Here is a 20,278-nt window from a genome sequence, read left to right on the forward strand (position 1 = left end):
GAATCAGAACGTTTTCTCGACTTGTTAAATAATCAACACACAAATATCAAATATACAATTGAAAAAGAAAGTGATTCACACGCAATAAATTTTCTTGATCTCTCAATAACAATTAACAAATCCGGAATATATCTTTTTAATATCTATCGCAAAGATGCAAGAACTAATGTCAAAATAAAGCCGCATTCTTGTCACGATTCAAAAATAATTTAAGGTTTTATCCAAAGAGCTTTTACATTATGCAGTAAAGAATACATAAATCATGAATTAAAGTTTCTAGCAGAAATGTTTACAGAAAATGGTTGTAATAAAAAAATACTTCAAAACATTGTCAAAAAAATAAAAAACAATAAGCAAAATAATCAACAAAACAACAACAATAACATCAAAAAACTACAACCTAATTATATTTCTCTACCATGGGTACCAAAATTAAGTAATCAATTAAAACAGATATTTAAAAGTGCAGGCTATACTCCAGTTTTTAAATCACCAAAAAACCTTCAACAATTAATAACTCAAAAAAACAAGCCTCGGCTTCCCAATAACTCTTACCCAGGAGTCTACAAACTGGAGTGTTCGTGTGGAAAGCTCTATGTAGGTGAAACAAAACTCAAGGTTTCAACTCGCATTTGCCAACATCAAAAACATACTTTTGAGGGAAAATGGAAAAATTCGGCCGTAGCGGGGCATTCCAGAAATTGCCATGGTCCCTTTGGCTGGAATAATAACAACACTGTTAAAGTAGAGGAAGATTATTTTAAGAGAAAAGTGAGAGAGTCCTTAGAAATACAGTTTCACCAGTGTTCTCCAAATGAAGGCGGTTTGAATGAAGACGACGGTGATTACGTCACATCGTCGTTTTGGAAACCTTATTTTTCTTATTTAAGACGCAAGAACACATTACATTGAAGTTTTATTATTTGTTTGTTGTTGGTGTTTTTTTTAACGGTTGTTTATATTACTTAAATAACGAGGGTATATATAACGCCTAGAAATGTTGTAATTTATTACAAGAAATTTATAAGTATAAGTTTACATACTATACCAGATGTTTCAACTTAATTAAATTTTATAATAGCTTATCTAAGATGTTAACTTTTAAAAATTATATGTTCAGTCATGTTACCAGATGATTGTTTTAATTTATTTCGACTCTGAATCAAACTCTTCTATCACTTCAATTCAAACTCTGCACTTCACAAATTTCATGTAAATTTATGTTACATAACAATCCACAAATATCCCGTAAAAAATATCATTAAAAAACCTCTTAACAAATTTATAAAAATTTTGATTATTAGGCATTTTGAGGTCAATTAATTAAGAATATTTGTAAGTTAATAGAAATCATTAAGTACAAAACGTCCGAAAATGTTCTTACGCTTTTAACAACTTTGATGTTTAATTATAAGTAACCACTATGTGGGATTTTTCATGAATTGTATCATAAAAAATAGCGGACTATTATATTATATATGTATATTGTTAAATCATTATTAATATTAAAAATGTATTATAGATATGGCATTATAAACATTATAAAAATATGTACACTAATAAAAAAATCAAGATAATTATTTTTATTTTTTAATGGTATTAGGTATTTTAATTTAGATCATAAATCTATTTTTTTATAGCTAAAATAAGTAAAATTTATGAATTCAGGGTTCACAAATAAATAAATTTCAGTTATTAAACAACTACCAGAGACCAAACAAAATTGAAAAATTCGATTTATTAAATAGCTACCGATTCTAATAGCAGTTTTTTTTTTCTGTCGAAAGTTGTTTTATAATAAAGGTACCATCTATTGAAGTATTTTAATTTATTGAAAGTATATAGATGTATAAATCATTTTCAAAAAACTATAAGTCAATAGCTTGGTGGCACATCGATATTTTGCTTCACAAAATTAGCATAAATTTTATCGTTTTTAAAGCTGTTTTGAGACATGATTTTTAGACTAAGATTGAGTTTTACATCAGTTCGACTGTATTTACAGTAAGAAAACTTATAACACACTAATATAAGCCTTGATTAACCAGAGACTTGGTGCTAGAAAGTACAGAATTTGCATTATTGAACGCCCATGGGGTAGTTTTGGGTAACGAGAAAAAGTATGTTGCAAATATTTTAAAAACTCAAGTTTATTCCTTAATGTATAAAACTATATATAATTTTCGTTTATAAAAACTCAGCACTTTCTCTCATTTTAAACAGCTTTTTTAACTGCATGAAGTTGCTGCATCGAAACATGGAAAATACAAGTCAACGTTTTATGAAGCTTCAAACCTCAATAACTTTTGAACCGCTTTGAATTATGATCTTAAATTTTTCTAATGAAATTATTTAAAGATATTCCTGAAATTTTCAAGAAAATTCAATAACTCAACTATTTCAAATTGCTTCATTCTTATAAAAAACAACTCTTAAGTTGATTTTTATGAGAATGATATCAAATCCGTAGTAATTATCGCTTAGATTTGAGGCTTGTAACTTTTTTCTTTTTTATATCTTTTTTACTTATAATCAATAACACAATAAAAATTGACTTTCTTAGCTAGCAAAGAATACTTATTAAATATTAGCGAATGTTCAAACATTAAATATTTGGATTAGATATAACCAAAACTAAATGTTTTTTCTTTTTTTTTTTTATCTTTTACTGAAAGGGTCTAGAAAAAAATTCCCTGGAAATAATACCCCAAAATTTTATCGGCTTATTTTGATTTTTTTCTATTATATTTTATATTGTAAAGCGCCTGTTGTTTATATTTAAATAAAGCTATTCTGTAATATTTTTTTTTGGTTGAAGGCAAATAAAAAAAATAGAAACAATCCCTAAGAACCCCCCTCCCCCGGTAAAAATTCCCTGAAAAAGTGTAAATCCCCTGAAAAGGTGAAAAAATCCTTTTAAAAAAATTTATTTTTTATTTTTTTAAAATAGATTGCCTGCCCAAACCAAAATTCTCAGTCGATGGAGTGCCACTTCTTGCATGTTCTACCTATGTTTCAAAAATTTAAGAGCCTAATTGAACGTCCTGATTTTAGTTACGCTCCAAGTGATCTGTGCAAGTTTGATTGGAAGTAGGTTATTGGTAGTATAAGTGCTGCTGAAGATTTAATGAACTTTTGCAAAGCATGTATAAAAAGAAAGGGGATAGTAAGAGAAGATAAGCGTGAAGTCAGAAGAGAGCTGGATAAGTTAGTTGTTACTTATCTATTACCTTCTGTTTATAAAATCAGGAAAACTGGAGCTATCCATCATGCCCGTTTAAGTTAGCTATCCATCATGCTTGTTAAAACAGTTTACTATTTGAAAATGCAGCTTTTGTATTCTCAACTAGACTTTGTTAAAAAAAACAACTCAAATAAGAAATAAAGCTCATCGCTAAGTTTGTGATCAATTTATATGCCAAGTGTTATTTAGAATTGAGTAATGTTACTTAGATCCTAAATACACAACTTAGATATTTAAGCTATCCATTAGATGCATTAATTTAGAAATATTTGCTTGAATCCAAAATCAGTTGATGCTGAGCTTGATTTGCTTTACAAGCACACTTGGCTCTTTGACTCAACTATAATTCCACCAGCGTTTTTAGATGAGGATTTGTCTTTGCATGAAAAAAAAATAATTGTAGTTCTAATTCTTTCATTTAAAATGCCTAGAGCTGAGCACTTCAAAAATGAAAACAAAGAAAAAAAGACTCTAGAAAAGAGATAGAAAAAATGCTCTTACTGAGAAAGATCCACCGAGCTTAGCCCCTTTGATAGATAAGTTTTCTTACCTTTAGTTTAGTTTTAGTGGTTTAACAAAAGAAAAAAGAAAAGACTGGCTTTCACTTCCCCCGCAATATTGGAATACACAGTCTTTGTTTAAAATTTTTGAAAATTATACTAAATAGTCTTATTTATTGTTATCAATGACCATTCAGAAAAATGCAGCAATATGTTTATTGTTACAACAACGAAGAGGAAAAATAAAACAGATTGATATCAGCTGACAGAGAGTTCGATCTACTTTCAGGATTTCTTCGTTGTTGTAACAATAAACAATATGTTTATTGTTACAACATTTCTTCGTTGTTGTAACAATAAACAATATGTTTATTGTTACAACAACGAAGAGGAAAAATAAAACAGATTGATATCAGCTGACAGAGAGTTCGATCTACTTTCAAGATTTCTTGGAATAGCTCTACCAGTCTTACCAAAAAAGATTATCTGATAGTATTTTGTCCTTAGCGAAGAAACAAAACTCCTTAGCGAAGAAAAAAAAAAAAGAAGCACAAACGAACAAAAGAAACATTAGCTAAATAAACTAGAGAAAAAACTTCTGCAAATTCTTCTTTAATATTTAAAATATATTTTTTTTTTAGTTTGATAAGTAACACCAAGGAGGTATAGGAAGTATAACATATTATGGACATTTGAAGCATTGCAAATAAAATTTGTAAACAATATTTAGAGTTAGTTTATTTTTATTTTTTTATGTTGTGATTTTTAAACGACTAATAATAAACTTCTGGATTATAATAGAATTAATAATTGTCTAAATAAGAGTTGGTAGCATTTTTGCAGGATTTACAAAAAAGTATTTTATATCTCTATATTTTAGAATATAGCAATTTGTTTTTGAATCCAGCAAAAATACTACAACACAAAATAAAATCCTGGAGCGATATAATAAGTTCCTTGCCGAAAAACCGTTTTTAAGAACGTAACAAACCTTACCTGCACGGGTAAGCAAAAGATAAGTTTCAAACAAGTAGTAAAGATTGTTTAAAACTTGAATATTTATACCTAGTATCGAGTTATTCAAAAAACGATTACTTAACGTAAATCATGATTTTTGTTGTGATTACTACTTGATAGTTAGAACAGTTGTTAAAAACTTTTCCAGTCAATTTTCCTTTTTCAACGCAAAGACACCATTTTGACTTGCTGCTGAAATAATTATGCATCAAAGACTGTACTACAATTTTAAACGATTTTCGGCTTCGCTCTCCCTCCATTCTATTATACCTCCTTGGTAACATTGAATCATGATATACAAAAACCACATACAACCGGTTGCCAAATTATTAGGGACACTAATTTTAAAGTTTAAATGATTTTTGCGAGCAAATAAATTGTTTTTAATTAAATTTTTTTGTGTATTTTAGTTACTAATATAACTATAATTGTTTTTAAACTGTGGAAACTGTGTCAGACTACACTATCTATCAAAAAGTTCGGTTATTACTCAATAAACTGTCAGTTGTTGAAAAGTGTGGTCTGAGTAAGTTCAAAATTGATTTTAACTATTTATTTTTGGAACAATTTTTTGCAAGTTTTTCGAGTTCAGAACTATTGAAATCCAAGTATTGGTTAATAGTTCAACTAGATATAGTTAATAATTTATTATTTTTGCTAATTTTAATGCATAAATCCTGACTTGTAACCATTCTCACCTCTCATTGATTTTTTAGTATGGGCAAGTCTCTAGACTTAACTCCAAGAAAAAGTAGGGAAGTGAAACCTTACTTCTGCATTGTACTCATTCTCAGAGAGAGATAGCAGCAATTGCTAGTGTTTCAAAGTCAGAAGTAAACCGAATTAAAAAAAAATTTATACAAATGTGCCTCTAGAACCAGACCGTGTCGGCAAACTTGGCAGAAAAAGGATCACTACTCCACGTTGTTACCGTAAAATTAGAGACATCTGTCGTAAAAACAGAAAAAACGTGTGGCTCAACTAGCTACAATGATAAAAAATTAACGAAATAACGTCTCCAAAAGGACGGTTCAGAGAAGGTTGGCTTAAGATGAATTTAATGGGTTGTCGTCCAACCAAAAAACAACGTTTAACTGAAGCCATGAAAAAAAAACTACTGGAATGGGCTAGAAAACACCAGCATACGACTATTGAAGGCTGGAGTAGAGTAAATATAATTTATAATATTGTAAGAAACTAGAAAAATTTAAGATTAATAATTTAAAAAATCTTTGAAATGTTTTACTGGTCTGCTTCTCGGACGAATCAACATTTCAAATTTTGATTGACAAAAGCTCATTTGTTCGACAACGTCCAGGAGAAAAATTCCACCAGGACTGCCTTTTGGAAAAGGTTAGACATCCTGTAATTGTTATGAAGTGTTCTGTGATCTCATTCAAGGGTATGAGCTGCCTATATATTGTGGAAGGAACCATGAGGCAGGACCAGTACGAGTGAGTACTGAAAAACAGGCGCCTGCCCCAGGTCCAAGAATGGTTTCCTGGTAATGAAGAGTACATGTTCATGCATGATTCAGCACCGTGCCATAAAGAAAGAAGTGTTACAGCATTCCTAACTGAAAAAAAGTGTCTGTTTTGTCATGGCCAAGGAATTCACCTGATATGAACCCTATAGAAAATCTATGGTAGTTCACAAAACGAGAAATTGCCAAAGAAATCATCACTACCAAGCAGCAATTGATAGAAACCCTTATAAGAGAGTGGCATAGCAACCACAGTCTTCAACACAATTCAAAAGTTTGCATAGAAAACAAGCCCCGAAACCTGAAACCCGTTATTGTAGCAAAGGGTGGCATTACAAAATATTAGGATTATCATCTTATTTGTTATGTTAAAACTTTTTATAAAAAAATAAATAGCTATGAATAAATAATTATGTTGTTTAATGTTCTAAATAAAGCTCTCCAACAATAAAATCAATAAAAAAAAAATAACTACAAGGTACGTATTTATTCATTAAAGTAATTTATACTTTAAAATTTTACAATTACTTAAAAAGTAAAGCGTCCCTAATAATTTGGCAACCCATTGTATGTTACAAAATCAACATTTTTGGTAAATTTGAAAAAACCTTTTCATTTGTTAATTGTTAATGATTTGTTTTTGAAGACCACTTGAAAACGTATTTACTAATGACGTAAGGTACTTGAGCACATGTTTGATTTTTTCAGAATATCATTGATACTGCCCATAAGGAACATTTTTGCGATAAAGTCTCAAAATTTTCCAAAAAAGTAAAAAATGTGACGCACAGTGGGGCAGAATAGCTTTAAAGTTCCACGAAATTAATTTTTTTTTGTTTTGGATCTTTATCTTAAATAATTATTTTAAGGGCACTTGTTAGACTTAGGAAAAGTTACTCCACATTTTTTTAAATATTTATTTAGAATTGTTAGGCGTTTTTAATGTATTTTTGAGTAATTTTGAGCAAAGTTTTTTTAAAAACTGTTAAGTAATAATATAAAAAAGAAAAAAATCAAAAGCTGGCATAGATAAACAATATTAAAACGTATTCTAATTGATTAACCAATATAAATAACATTAACTCGAATTTAATGTAAAAAGTCACTCAAAAAAAGTTACTCAAAAACTCGTTAAGTTTTATAAACGTGCTCAAACCAAATCTTACAAAAAAAAAAAAAAACGTCATGAGTTCCAGCGTTCATACCTGGTTTCGTTACCTGGTTTCTACTAATACAATTGACACATTTTCACTAATACTCACAAAAAGTGGAAATAAATTAAAAAAAAAAAAAAAATAGGTTTTACAATCTACAATCATCATCAATTTCATAAAAAAAATTTGAAACTGTATCTAAGTGAGGACATAAACATAAAGCCCATTTAAAAAAAAAATAAATCAAAAGAAAACACTTTGAATGGACTTTTTTAAAAGATATATTAATGTATATTTTAAGCACTTTAAAATTATTTTTTCATTGCCAAAAGATAGTGGCAAACCTAAAATTGAGGAATCCCTGAAAAAATTTAGAACTTTTAAAAAACTTCAGTTTTAACACTATAAAAACAAAGTAGTACTAATAACTCGCGCAAACGAGTGTTTTTTTAAACAAAAGAATTGAGCTAGACTATGGGTTCTACAGGGTTAAAGGTCAGTCCTACCCTAAAAAAAATGCCTGGATAAGATGAACCAGAGAATCTTTTATACAATGCCACCAATAAACTTTCATTTCCGTCAAATATCAATAAATTTTCATTTCCGTCAGTTTTGAAGCGATTTTAGCAGATCGCGATTAAATAACTCAACAAGTATTTTATTTTATTCTAATTAAAATATTACAAATAATAAACATACATAAAATGAGTAATTCCTCTCTTATTTTGAATATATACATTTGCAAACTATATTTTTAATCTAAATAACAATGTTTAAAATTAATTGCTAAAAAGCCGAAACAAACAAATTAATCATGATGAAGTAAATACTTTTTTAGATTATCGTTATGTTAGTGCGCCTGAAGCATTTTGGCGAATATTCGAGTATCCCATTAGTCAAATGTCACACACTATTATCTGCCTTAAAGTTCATCTTCCTGAGAATTAGATAGTGTATTTTAGAGAAAGAGCAGAACAAGTGGCTTTAGATCGTGCTGCTCAACGAGATTCACATTTACCTCATGGTTTAAGTTAAATTCTGAAAATGAAGAAGCCCATAGTTGTTCATATGTAGACATTCCTTATCACTTTGATTTTGATGATAAGCTTTGAAAATGAAAGGTTAGACAAATGGGTGGAAATAAGGTGATAGTAAGAATGTATAAAGTTGATGCAACCAGAGAATTGTTTTTTCTTAGACTGTTACTTTTGCAAGAAAAAGGAGCAACATCTTGTAAGGATGTGCGTACTGTTAATGGTATTGCCCTCGAAACGTTTTGTGAAGCATGTGTTTTGAAAGGTTTGTTGCAAGATAAAACTGAATGGCAGAATAATCTTTTTAAGGCGGTTTTAGCACGTATGTCAAAGAAAATTAGACAGTTGTTTTCAATTATTTTGATCTTTTGTGAACCTGACAATCTTTTACATCTCTGGAATACATACAAAGCTTTTATGATGGAAAATTTCATTCACCGCTCAGTCCCACTTCTAATAGCTGAACAACCTACTCTTCATCAAATTGAGAAGATTATTAATCAAAGTGGAAAAACGCTGGCTTATTACAATCTGTCTGTTATTGATGAGTTTATAGGTTTAAATCTAGAAAATTTTGATGAAATTGTTCAACAATCTATTGATGAAGCCAATCGAATGAGACTGTTGCTTATTATCAATCAATTAAATGTATGTAATGCTCTCCTTGCTGCACTGAATGATCAACCAAGTGTAGAAAATAAACATTGTAGATTGTTTTTTACGGATGTACCAGCTGGTAGTGGAAAACCATTTACGTATAGTTGTTTGATTGCTGAAACCATATGTACAGGTTTTAAATCTGCTACAGCTGCATGGATTGGCATAGTAGCAACTCTTCTTACAAATAGGTCTACATTGCATGGTTTATTCAAACTTCCTGTCCCAATATTGGATAATAGCATCTAATGTAACCCCTAACTCTATACATGGACATTTTTTAAGACAAGTTAGTTTGTTTACTTGATGAAACATCCATGATATCAAACATGCCTTAAATGCAATTGATAGGTTGTTAAAAGATGTTTGCAACAACAACTTTCCGTTTGGAGGAAAAGTCATTCCTTTTGGTGGTGACTTCAGGCAAATACTGCCTATTGTGAAAAGAGGACAACCAGCTGAAATTGTAGAATCGTGTACAAAATGTTCTTTACAGTGGCAATGGGTGCAGAAAATTACATTATAAGATGCATTGAAATACCTCATCAGTGCATTATTAGAGAAAATTTCTCTATTTTTAATAAGATTTTTGGAGATGCTGAACAAAATGATTATTCTAAACATGTCATTTTAACACCCACTAATGTGGAATCATTATCAATCAATGAAGAAGTGCTTGAATGTCAACTGGGTGAGGTCAAAATTTATTTAAGTGCTGATCAAATTGATGACTTTTATGAAAGAAATAACTTTCCTGTTGAGTTTTTGAACAGCTTAACTTCTTAAAGTATGCCTTCTTATTGTTTAAAATTGAAAATTGGTTGTATAATTATGCTACTTAGAAATTTAGATCTCAAAGCTTGGTTATGCATTGGCAGTCGAATGAAAGTTTATGCTCTTCAAGATAATTATATTGATGCAGAAGTTTTGACAGGTGTTTCTGGTGGTAAACGGGTATTTATTCCTCGAATTCAGTCGGCTTCATCAGATTCTAATTTACCTTGTGTTCTGAAACGTTGTCAGTTTCCTATCAGATTGGTATAATCAATGACAATTAATAAAAGTCAAGGTCAAACATTTTAAAGAGTTGGTGTATATCTAAAAAAAAACGTGTTTTTCTCATGGGCAACTATGTGTTGCCTGTTAATAGTTTGTTTTTCAAAATTGATAAACATACAATTCAAGGTATGGTCGGTGAAGAATGTTACACAAATAATTTAAAGTATAAATAATAACTTTTAGCTATTAATTATACTTTAAATTATCAATTGTACTTTTTATTTATCATTTGCACTTTTTTTTGCTTAAACTTTTGTTCCAAAATTCGATATAAAATTCCAAATGTTGCATTAACATAATAGCATAAATTTTGAATGATTTAATAAATGATTTTCAAAAATGTTTTATTTGAAAATTTTTGACAATTGCCAAGCAAGTGACTTGCAGTGTGTGTAAAGCTATACTGTTATGCTAGCCGGCTATTCTTTATAACTAAAAATCTATTTAAAAAGAAAAAAATGAAGTAGCGATAAGCAAGATTGCTAACTTGGCCAGCAAAGAGGTTTAGTTAGCAGAGGTGTGAGACAGCATTTAGTGCCAAAGATGTTTGGGATTGTACATAAGTTACGTTACGCAAACTTATACAATAAAACAAAAAAGTTCAAAAGTTTTTTCTCGCAGAGTTTTAATATTTAGATAAATTAGCGCATTAAGTCTAATAAAATTGCCTCGTAAAAGAGCTAAATACCTCCTACTTCAACTTTTAGATATATTTTGCGTTGCGTAATTTATGGACGATCCCTTACTGTTATATTTAATGTTTGTTGTCTAGCATTTTATAGCTATATATATATGAAAAACATGTCTGTTAATATTTAATGTAATTTCATCCTACAAATATCTTAAGCTATTTGCTATTGCTTTGCGTAATTGTTGTGATGTTATTGTTGTAATGTTTTGTGTTGATAGACAACTTGGCTTATTTTCCCGTGGTGCTTATCGTTGAAAATGTTTACAGAATAATAGTTTATTTAACTGCCTTTAATCAGTCACTAAAATCCAATATAGCATTTGATATTACTATATTACAATTGTTTATATCTCATTCATTATTTTTTTATCCTTAGTGTTATTAATATTTTTGCTCTTTGAATGAGATTAATTAAACAAGTTGGCTTTTTATTCAAGATAAAGATATTGGTTCCAAAAATGAACACCATAGCCAAAGTGCTCACAAAATGAGCACCATAGCCAAAGTGCTCACAAAATGAGCACCATAGCCAAAGTGCTCACAAAATGAGCACCATAGCCAAAGTGCTCACAAAACTAAGTAGTTTTTAAAATTCTTTCTATTTTGTTCTTTTTTAATTTTTTTTTTTACTTTTTACTAATTTTTCTATAACTTCCTACTAATATAGAATCACGTTGATTTTTTAATATTTAATCGTCATCCCTATCGATAATAAATATTTTTGATTATTTTAATATGGTTTTCTTTACAATAGGCTATGCTTGGCTCCTCGGTCCTGGAGATGGCGGCTATTATAACTGATTTGGAAAAGTGCTTTCAACGTTAATTGTTTTTTAAGAAAAATATGTTTTATATAGATTTTTTTTTAATATTTTTGTTACATATTTAACTATTTATCATGTAAAGAAATTTGTTTTAAAAAAAAGGTGAACACAATTTTAAATATATAATTTTTACAACTGTTTTATATGGTTTTAACATCTTTTTTATACCCTTTTCAGCTCATTAGGCCGACTAAATAAAAAAAAGCAATTACTTTTATTCAACACTTTTAAACTAATTGCTCACCTTTGTGTAAATTTATGTAAATACATTTATCAATTTTGCTCAAATTTGTATTTGCGTAAAGCGTAACAATTACTTCAAAAATGTCGAGTAAAAGCAATTGCTTTTTTTATCAACCTGACTTAAACAAAAATTAATAAAAAAGTTTTAAATAAAACTAAAAGTTTTAACGCAAAGACAAACGGCAAGGCAAAATATATTCCGGACATTTTCCGCTAAATATTATCTGCATTAGTATAAATTTGGATTGGATGAATGCTGAAATAAATATATGTTGAAATACGTTAACTACATAGAAAATAGACAGATTTGTTTACTGTATTGTTTTTTTATTACTATTTTAATTTCTGCTGGATTATTAAAAAAAAAGATAGCTCGAGTAATAAGCTTTAATATCATAAGAGCAGTATACAGGGATTAGCCTTTTCCGGAATTGCGGATATATTTTTCAACTTATAGTTTTTCCAGATATCCAAAACAATTTCTTTTCATACAAGTTTACAAGTTATATATTAATAAGTTATATTAAAATACAAGTTAAGGTATAATTTTTGTGAATATTTATTTTTTAAGCTTCACTCGTCACTCTTAGGAAAATGGAGAAAAGTTAAAAATAAAATTAGAAACTACTCAGCTAAAAGCAAAATTAAGAGGAAGGAAAGAGAAAATACATTCCGGATATTTTACCTAAACAATTTTTTGCAATTTTAATGTAAGACTTGGATGATCTATGCATATAATTCAACTCATATTTTAACAAAACGATTTTGTTGAGATTTGCGCATTCAATGTTCGATCGTTGCGAAATAAATGATTAACTGAATCTTTAATGAAGCTAACAGTTTTGTTTAACTAAGAAGCCAAGAAAAATAAAAGTAAGCACAACTCAAAATTTATATTTCATTAGACAAAACAAATAAAAGTTAAATTGTTATTAATAATTTATTTACTAAAAAACCGTGTTACGGGTTGCCTACAGCTAGTATTTTATAAAAATGTATATACCTGTTATACATATTTATATACATATAAGGTGCTGATTTTTTGCCACAACTGCAAATAGCTTGCCAAATCAAAACTTTTTTAGCGAACTTGTCTGTTTGTGTAATTAAATTTTTATCTGCTTTTCCTCTTTATTTGGCAATATAATAAACAGCACCAGAAATTTGTTGACGATTGTACTTGATATATGTTTCATCGTCTTCAATAATATAGAAATTTTTAGGTATAAAATTGTCATACCACTTTCTGCCACGGTTTCTTGTTTTTTTTTTTTGTTGAGCTTCAGAACGGTTAGGCACTTTTTGTGCTTTGAAAGAATGAAAACCATGTTTGTTTCTAACTTTTGCAACAAAGCTGTGAGAAAATCCATATATTTTTGCGTGTTTCCTTAATGAAAGGCTTGGGCTATTCTAAAAACTGTTAACCAGTTTTCTTACTAGTTTTATATCTTTAAAACCTTCCTTTCTTCCCCCACCAGATTTGCGTTTGATAAATTTTGTTTGAGAAAAACGTTGAATAACACGAATACGGTGTATGAATGTATTTACAACGATTTTGCTATCGAGTTGTAGCTATTATTAGGGTCATAATTTTTTCTTTTACGTCTTCTTCTTTTGTCATTTTTAAAACTAATTTCAAGTTAAATCCAAAAACTTACATATTTTTTTCAAACCACAACACGTTGTAAACGAAATACAAATCAATTAAAAAGATTTTAATACAACCACTTAAAAAAAATTACGTGCTTATTCTTTCACATTTACTTCGTGGTCACACTTTAGTTATTTTTATTATTTTAATTAACTGCAAATGAGTATTTATATAGCGTTATGGAATCTGGTATTCAGGGAATCAGTGTACTGGGCAATTATATAGTAGATACTCAATCCACTACAGATATAACCCTGTCAAAAAAAAGGACCACAAAAGTTTATCTATAGAAGCATCCCTATGAGTCCATTTAGAGCTGTTTTTAAAATCTTTTAATTTTGTCCAATTTTTGCGTTTTAACAGGTGGATTTTGGATTTTTTGTATTCGAAATTGTTAACTTTTAAGCATGGTATAAATTCAAAACTCAAATGAGAATGGTTTACAAAAAATTACGGTAATCGGAACTTGGGCAAAAATATCCTCCAATAATTGTAAATTGGGGAGAAAAAAATCCCCATCGAGAAAAGTTGAGTATAATTTTGGTAAAAAAACTTTTAGTTATTTTCTAGCTCTTTTAAATATCTTTTTTAAAATATTTATTTTAAAATATCTTTTTTAAAATATTTATTTTAAAACATCTTTTTTTAAAATATTTATTTTAAAATATCTTTTTTAAAATATTTATTTTAGTAGACCAAAGCTCTTTTAAATATTTTAAATCTCACTAACAAAGCTCTTGATATTTAGAAACGGTGACGATGTAAATTTACAACTCCCTAAATTTGAGGGATTTCAACTCATTACATGGTCATAACTCTTAAACACGAAAAAAAAGTTTGATGAAATCGTAATTTATTTTAATGAATATTGATTTACCTATGATTTATGTATGATAGCGTAATTTTTTTTTCTAAAAAATTATTTTTGTTGATAGAGTTAATAAAATATTGCTGCCAAATATTAATTTTACACTTTAAAAATTAATTTTAGCATATTATTTTATATAATATATCATACTATATAACATATTGTTTTACTGTATTAATTCGAGTAGTAAAGATTTACCTCATGAGTAAATAAATATAAACAAATGATATCACATTATGCTAAATAAATATTTAGATGCCTTTTTAATTTTTACTATAAACCAATTTTGGTAATATAATATCACGCTTAAACACGCTTCAGATTGTGGTAATTAGAAGATAATTTGGGAAACCAGATCTTATTTTATTTCAACCCTTAAACCAATGTGGAATAAATAATCAGTAACTATGGTAGTTGGATTAATATTAAATGTGAATTAAAAACAGTTGAAAAAAAATTATTTTTTTGCAAGAAAATAGTCAGCTTTAAAACTAATAAGCATTTTTAAGAAATTAATTACAATGACAAATAAAGAAAAAAGTCACGAAGACTGTAAAAGTTCTGTATGTTTGTTATGCATAAAAAAAAGTGATAGATATTTAAATAAATTGGCTTGGCATATCAACTAAATGGAAGAATAAAGATCTCAAAACAAATTACAATCTTAGTCTTAATCGTCTTAACCGTTCCGTTAAAATATTTAAAATATTTTTTAATCCCTCCGCTAAAATATTTAAAGCAAAAATATTACATGAAAAAGACAGAATAACAAAATCTCAGAACAACTCAAAACTCGTCTAACAACCAACAAAAAATTGAAGACAAAATTTGTTCTTTCAAAAATGCTTTAAGGCAAATTACTGAAACTCTTCCCAATATACTTGAACATCTGAACTCTCAATTCAAATCTGTTTACTCTTGAAAGCTCCAAAAATTTTGTTAAATAAAAGTGAAGTTAAACCTAAATGCAATAATAATAACAACCTGAATTTCTCTATTGCAGACATTATTAATGAACTTATTGATCTAAACCCTTACAAATCTTTTGGATCTGACGGCTTGCACCCTTTAATACTTAAGATATGTGCCAAAAGCTTCGCAATTCCGCTTACAAAAATCTTCTATGAATATTGTAGTTCTGGAATAGTACCAACTTTCCGGAAATTAGCAAATATTAGTCCGATCTATAAAAAAAAGGAGACAAACTATTTCCTGAAAACTATCGACCTATTTCACCAACCTCGGTTGCGTGCAAAAACTTTGAAAAAGTTGTAAAGAATAAAATCTTGAAGCATATTGACAATAACAATATGCTCTCTGCAAATCAACTTGGCTTTCTTCATCATAAATCTTGCGTAACCAACCTAATAGAGACTTTTGATATTATTTCGTCTTCCCTAGCATCGCACCAGTTTATAGATGTAATCTACCTCGATTTTGCTAAAGCTTTTGATTCCGTACCGCACAACAGACTTATGTTAAAATTAAAAGCATTCGGAATAAACGGCAAACTACTACAATGGATTAATTCCTTTTTAGTAGGTAAAAAGCAACGCGTTACAATTGCCAATGCTAGCTTTGACTGGGTTGATGTTTTTAGTGGTGTTCCTCAAGGTTTTGTTCTCGGCCAGCTCTTTTTTATTCTTATTACAAAGGATCATGCCCAACTTATTGAAACTGCTGAAGTATTTGCCGGCGACACTAAACTTTTTTCTAAAATTTTATCGCAGACTAATTTTGTTGATCTGCAGGATCGTCTAGGCTTAGTATACGTTGGTCAACCACTTGGTTACTTAAATTAAACAGTTCAAAATGCTGTGTTAGCCATTATGGTAAAACAAATCCTATGTATAGTTACTTTTTATAAAATAACTAAGGTATATCTAACCTAAAGTGGAGCACACATATTCAATTAGTTGTCTCCAAACCTTTACAAATTCTTGGAATTCAATGATAGTGATATATCATTATATCACTATCATTGATAAAAAATGGCACTCAAATTATATAAAGTGTTTATAAGACCACACCTTGAATATGCAGTGCCTGTTTGGGCCCCGTATTTAAAAACTGATGTAGCTTTGGATAAATCTGTTCAACATAAAATAACAAAAAGTGCTTTAAGCTTGAGAAATCTTTGATACTACGAAAGACTAAAAATACTAAATCTACCATCACTTGAGTTTCGATGCCTACGATGCAATCTTATCCAAATTTTTAAACTAATACATCGATTTGATATAATTAATAATATATATCAATCAAAATTTATTAACTCATTGTCACGTGGTCACCATCTTAAAATAAGACGTGAATATGTTCCAAACTGTCTTCTAAAACACAACCAACTATATAATAGATCAGCAAAACACTGGAACGAGCTACCTAAGCAAGTAACTTTTTAAAATTGGATTAGATCACTGGTTAAAAAATAAAATAATATTCTGAACGAATATTTATAAAGCTGGTTGTTTATAGTAGGATGTTTCCCTGCTCGCTGTATGCATATATTGTATGTATATTTTACGGTTACAATAAAAATAATAATAACTTTGAAAAATTTATAATTGCAAGAATTCGAAAATTTATAATAAGTGACATAAATAATGCAGATGAACGAATTCCACGTGGTATTTGCAACTCATGCCGAACTATTTTGTTGATATTACATGTTTATTACCACCTCTCTACGATGTTATAAAGTCTTTGACACAACGTCTAGTGCATGTTTAACCGGCAATCTAGTTTCTTTTTTGAAATTAAAACCTGTATAGACACGTGTTTGTCACGATCCAGGTGTAAACCAAAAACACATGTATATTACGGCCAGTTTTACTCGAGTTTAACACATGTTTTTTGAGGTTTTAAAGTCAAATTTAAATGTCATGTTTTTATCAGAGGTTTCATATTCTATACGGCAATTTATTATAGTATAATACTACATTTCCATAAGGGTGAAACCATTATTATTTTAACTGGTATTTAAATAAATAGTAAATAGTAGGCACCGCCGTATTGGTTTGTAAAGTCCGCAAAAAGTCAGACCGACTTATTTTGCGGATTAAAACAGTCCGATCGTTAAATATTTTACAAACCATTATCCGAAAAATAATTTACTAACTAATAGCGATTTTATTTTCGGATTTTCTTTGCTGTTCGGATTATTATTCCGAAAAATTTTTACGAATTTATTTTTTTATTAACTTTATTAACTTTAATTTGCTTAGCTTTATTAACAATTAACTTTAATTCGCTTAGCGAATTATACGAATGGCGTTCCGTTCGCTTCACCATTAAATGGTGTGGTTTAAATAAATTACATTTTTATTGTGCGCGTCCAATAAATAGTGGATTTCTTTTTCATTTTCAATCATTCCTATTTGGAAATCTTAACCTACAAGTTAAGTAAAATAAAGTAACCGTAAAGTTAAATTAACCGTAAAGTTAGGGTTGCGCATCAACATCTTAAAGAGTTTTCTCAAAGAGCATCATCAACATCTGAAAGAGTTTTCTTAACAGCAGGGAATATATACAGCTCGAGAAGAACCAATGTTTCAATCTCAAAAATTGAGATGTTGGTATATATAAAAGAAAATACTATGCAACTCAACAAAATTCAAGACATTGAGTGGCCAGGAAATAAATTTGGAAAATGATTCATATTTAGTGTGATTTTGAATTTTTTTATTTCTTAACATGAAAATGATTTCGTTTCATTGTATATTTGAATATTGTAAATAAATAAAAATAAATCTTATTTCGAAAGCATTCTTTATTCTGAATCCGTATAAGTCCGTAAAAATAATATCGGTTTGGATTCCAATTGGAAAAAAATTTTTCGAATTGCAATCCGATCCGAAAGCATCGAATTGGATTGCAGTCCGAAAAAACAATCTGAAAAAATTTTAACAAACTTTTTTCCGATACATTACTTTCGGATCAAATCAATCCGTAAGTAATTTGAACCGTTCAGCATAGATAGTTCGGTGCACAATCCGACAATTCGATAAACAGTAACGGATCGGCGGTCTCTAGTAATCAGTAATAGTTAATTTCACAAAATGAAATTAACTATTACTGATTACTAGAGACCGCCTCTAACACGTGTTAAATAAAACGTGTCAAGAATTAACTATTAATTCTTGACACGTATTATTTTTTTTGTTTTAGAAGGTTTTAAACACGCAACATAAATCAAGTGTAACTTTTTTCTGAGTTGTGCCGGCTGGGCATAATTGTCTTATTTGCCAAATTGGAAAGCTTAAACTTAATGAAAAGCATTCTTTGGGACATTAGGCACCAAATATAAATCTTAAAGTTGGCATAACTTCCAAGCCCAAAACATTTTAAAATCTTTCTGTTCCAACAACACAATTATAGCTCGAGGTTCTAATCATTCCTGTACAATCGCAACAAGACTCTAAAACTTGCATAAGTTTTAGAGTCTTGTTTTTTTAGAAATTGAGAATTGTACCTCTCCACTTTAAAACCCAAGTCGTTGGCCCTGAAAACTCAAAAGATTACTTATGCAATTGAAAAAATGATTAAAACCTTTGTCTAGAATCAGTAAAGTTTAGAGGAAATCAACTATCCAAAAAGTATATAACAATAAAACACATAGGGAAGATATCTAGTATAAAACTCTTTGTTAATCTATGTTTTGTAGGTTTTTCACAAAGTATTCAAGATGAGTTTCAGGATCTTCCTGTTCGTAAAAAACCTTGGATCTATAAGATTTTTGAAGTGTGACATCTTTAACTACTTTTTTTGAGGGGGAAGGTGGTGCAGTGTTTATCGAATGAGCTTATACATACATATATATATATATATATATATATATATATATATATATATATATATATATATATATATATATACCTTTTGAAAAAATGTATATTTGTTTTTTTGATTTTTTTAATTTCATATATATTGTTTGATATTTCGCTGATTTATTGCGATCAGCGTCATCAGTTATAATAAATAAAAATCGTTACAAAGGAAATAATAAAAACAAACAATTTTACATACATTTTATCGTATAACAAGGAAATGACTTTCTCAGATTATATATATATATATATATATATATATTTATATTTATATTTATATATATATATAAATATATATATTTATATATATATTTATATTTATATTTATATTTATATATATATATATATATATATATTTATATATATGTATATTTATATATATATATATATATATATATATATATATATATATATATATATATATATATGTATATATGTATATATATATATATGTATATATATATATGTATATATATATATATATATATATATATATATATATATATATATATATATATGTATATATATTTCAATGTCATATTTTGTTGTACATGAATATATATATATATATATATATATATATATATATATATATATATATATATATATATATATATATATATATATATATATATAATAATAATATAAAGCATAAAAAACAGCTGGATACAAACTAAATTTATTCTTCGTAATATTTCGATCTGCTTTTGCACAGATCGTCATCAGACGTAAAATATAATACAAAAAACCGTTACAAATATTACATAAAAACGTCAAAGAAAACATTAAAATGAAGCCTTAAATGATTACATAATATCGTAAATAAAAAAATTATCCTTTTTTTGGATAATTTTTTTAGGAGACCTCTGTTTATAGCAAATATTATTTTACTCCTTTTTTTGGATAATTAAAATATATCCAAAAAAAGGAGTAAAATGATATTTGCTAGTTTTATATTTACGTTATTACATAATCGTTTATGGCTTCTTTTTAATGTCTTCTTTGACGTTTTTATGTAATATTT

At 28.3% G+C, this 20,278-nt stretch overlaps 1 protein-coding gene across 1 annotated transcript; it reads left to right on the forward strand.

Annotated features, from left to right (window-relative positions):
* Positions 1–285: 285 nt before the first annotated feature.
* LOC136076196 (uncharacterized) lies at positions 286–912 on the forward strand. Its single transcript, XM_065789670.1, has one exon. It carries the CDS (start codon positions 286–288, stop codon positions 910–912), a length of 627 nt encoding a protein of 208 aa, XP_065645742.1.
* The last annotated feature ends 19,366 nt before the right edge of the window (positions 913–20,278 follow it).

This window comes from Hydra vulgaris, chromosome 02 (genome assembly GCF_038396675.1).
Source record: "Hydra vulgaris chromosome 02, alternate assembly HydraT2T_AEP".
In the NCBI taxonomy this organism is placed as follows: Eukaryota; Metazoa; Cnidaria; class Hydrozoa; order Anthoathecata; family Hydridae; genus Hydra; species Hydra vulgaris.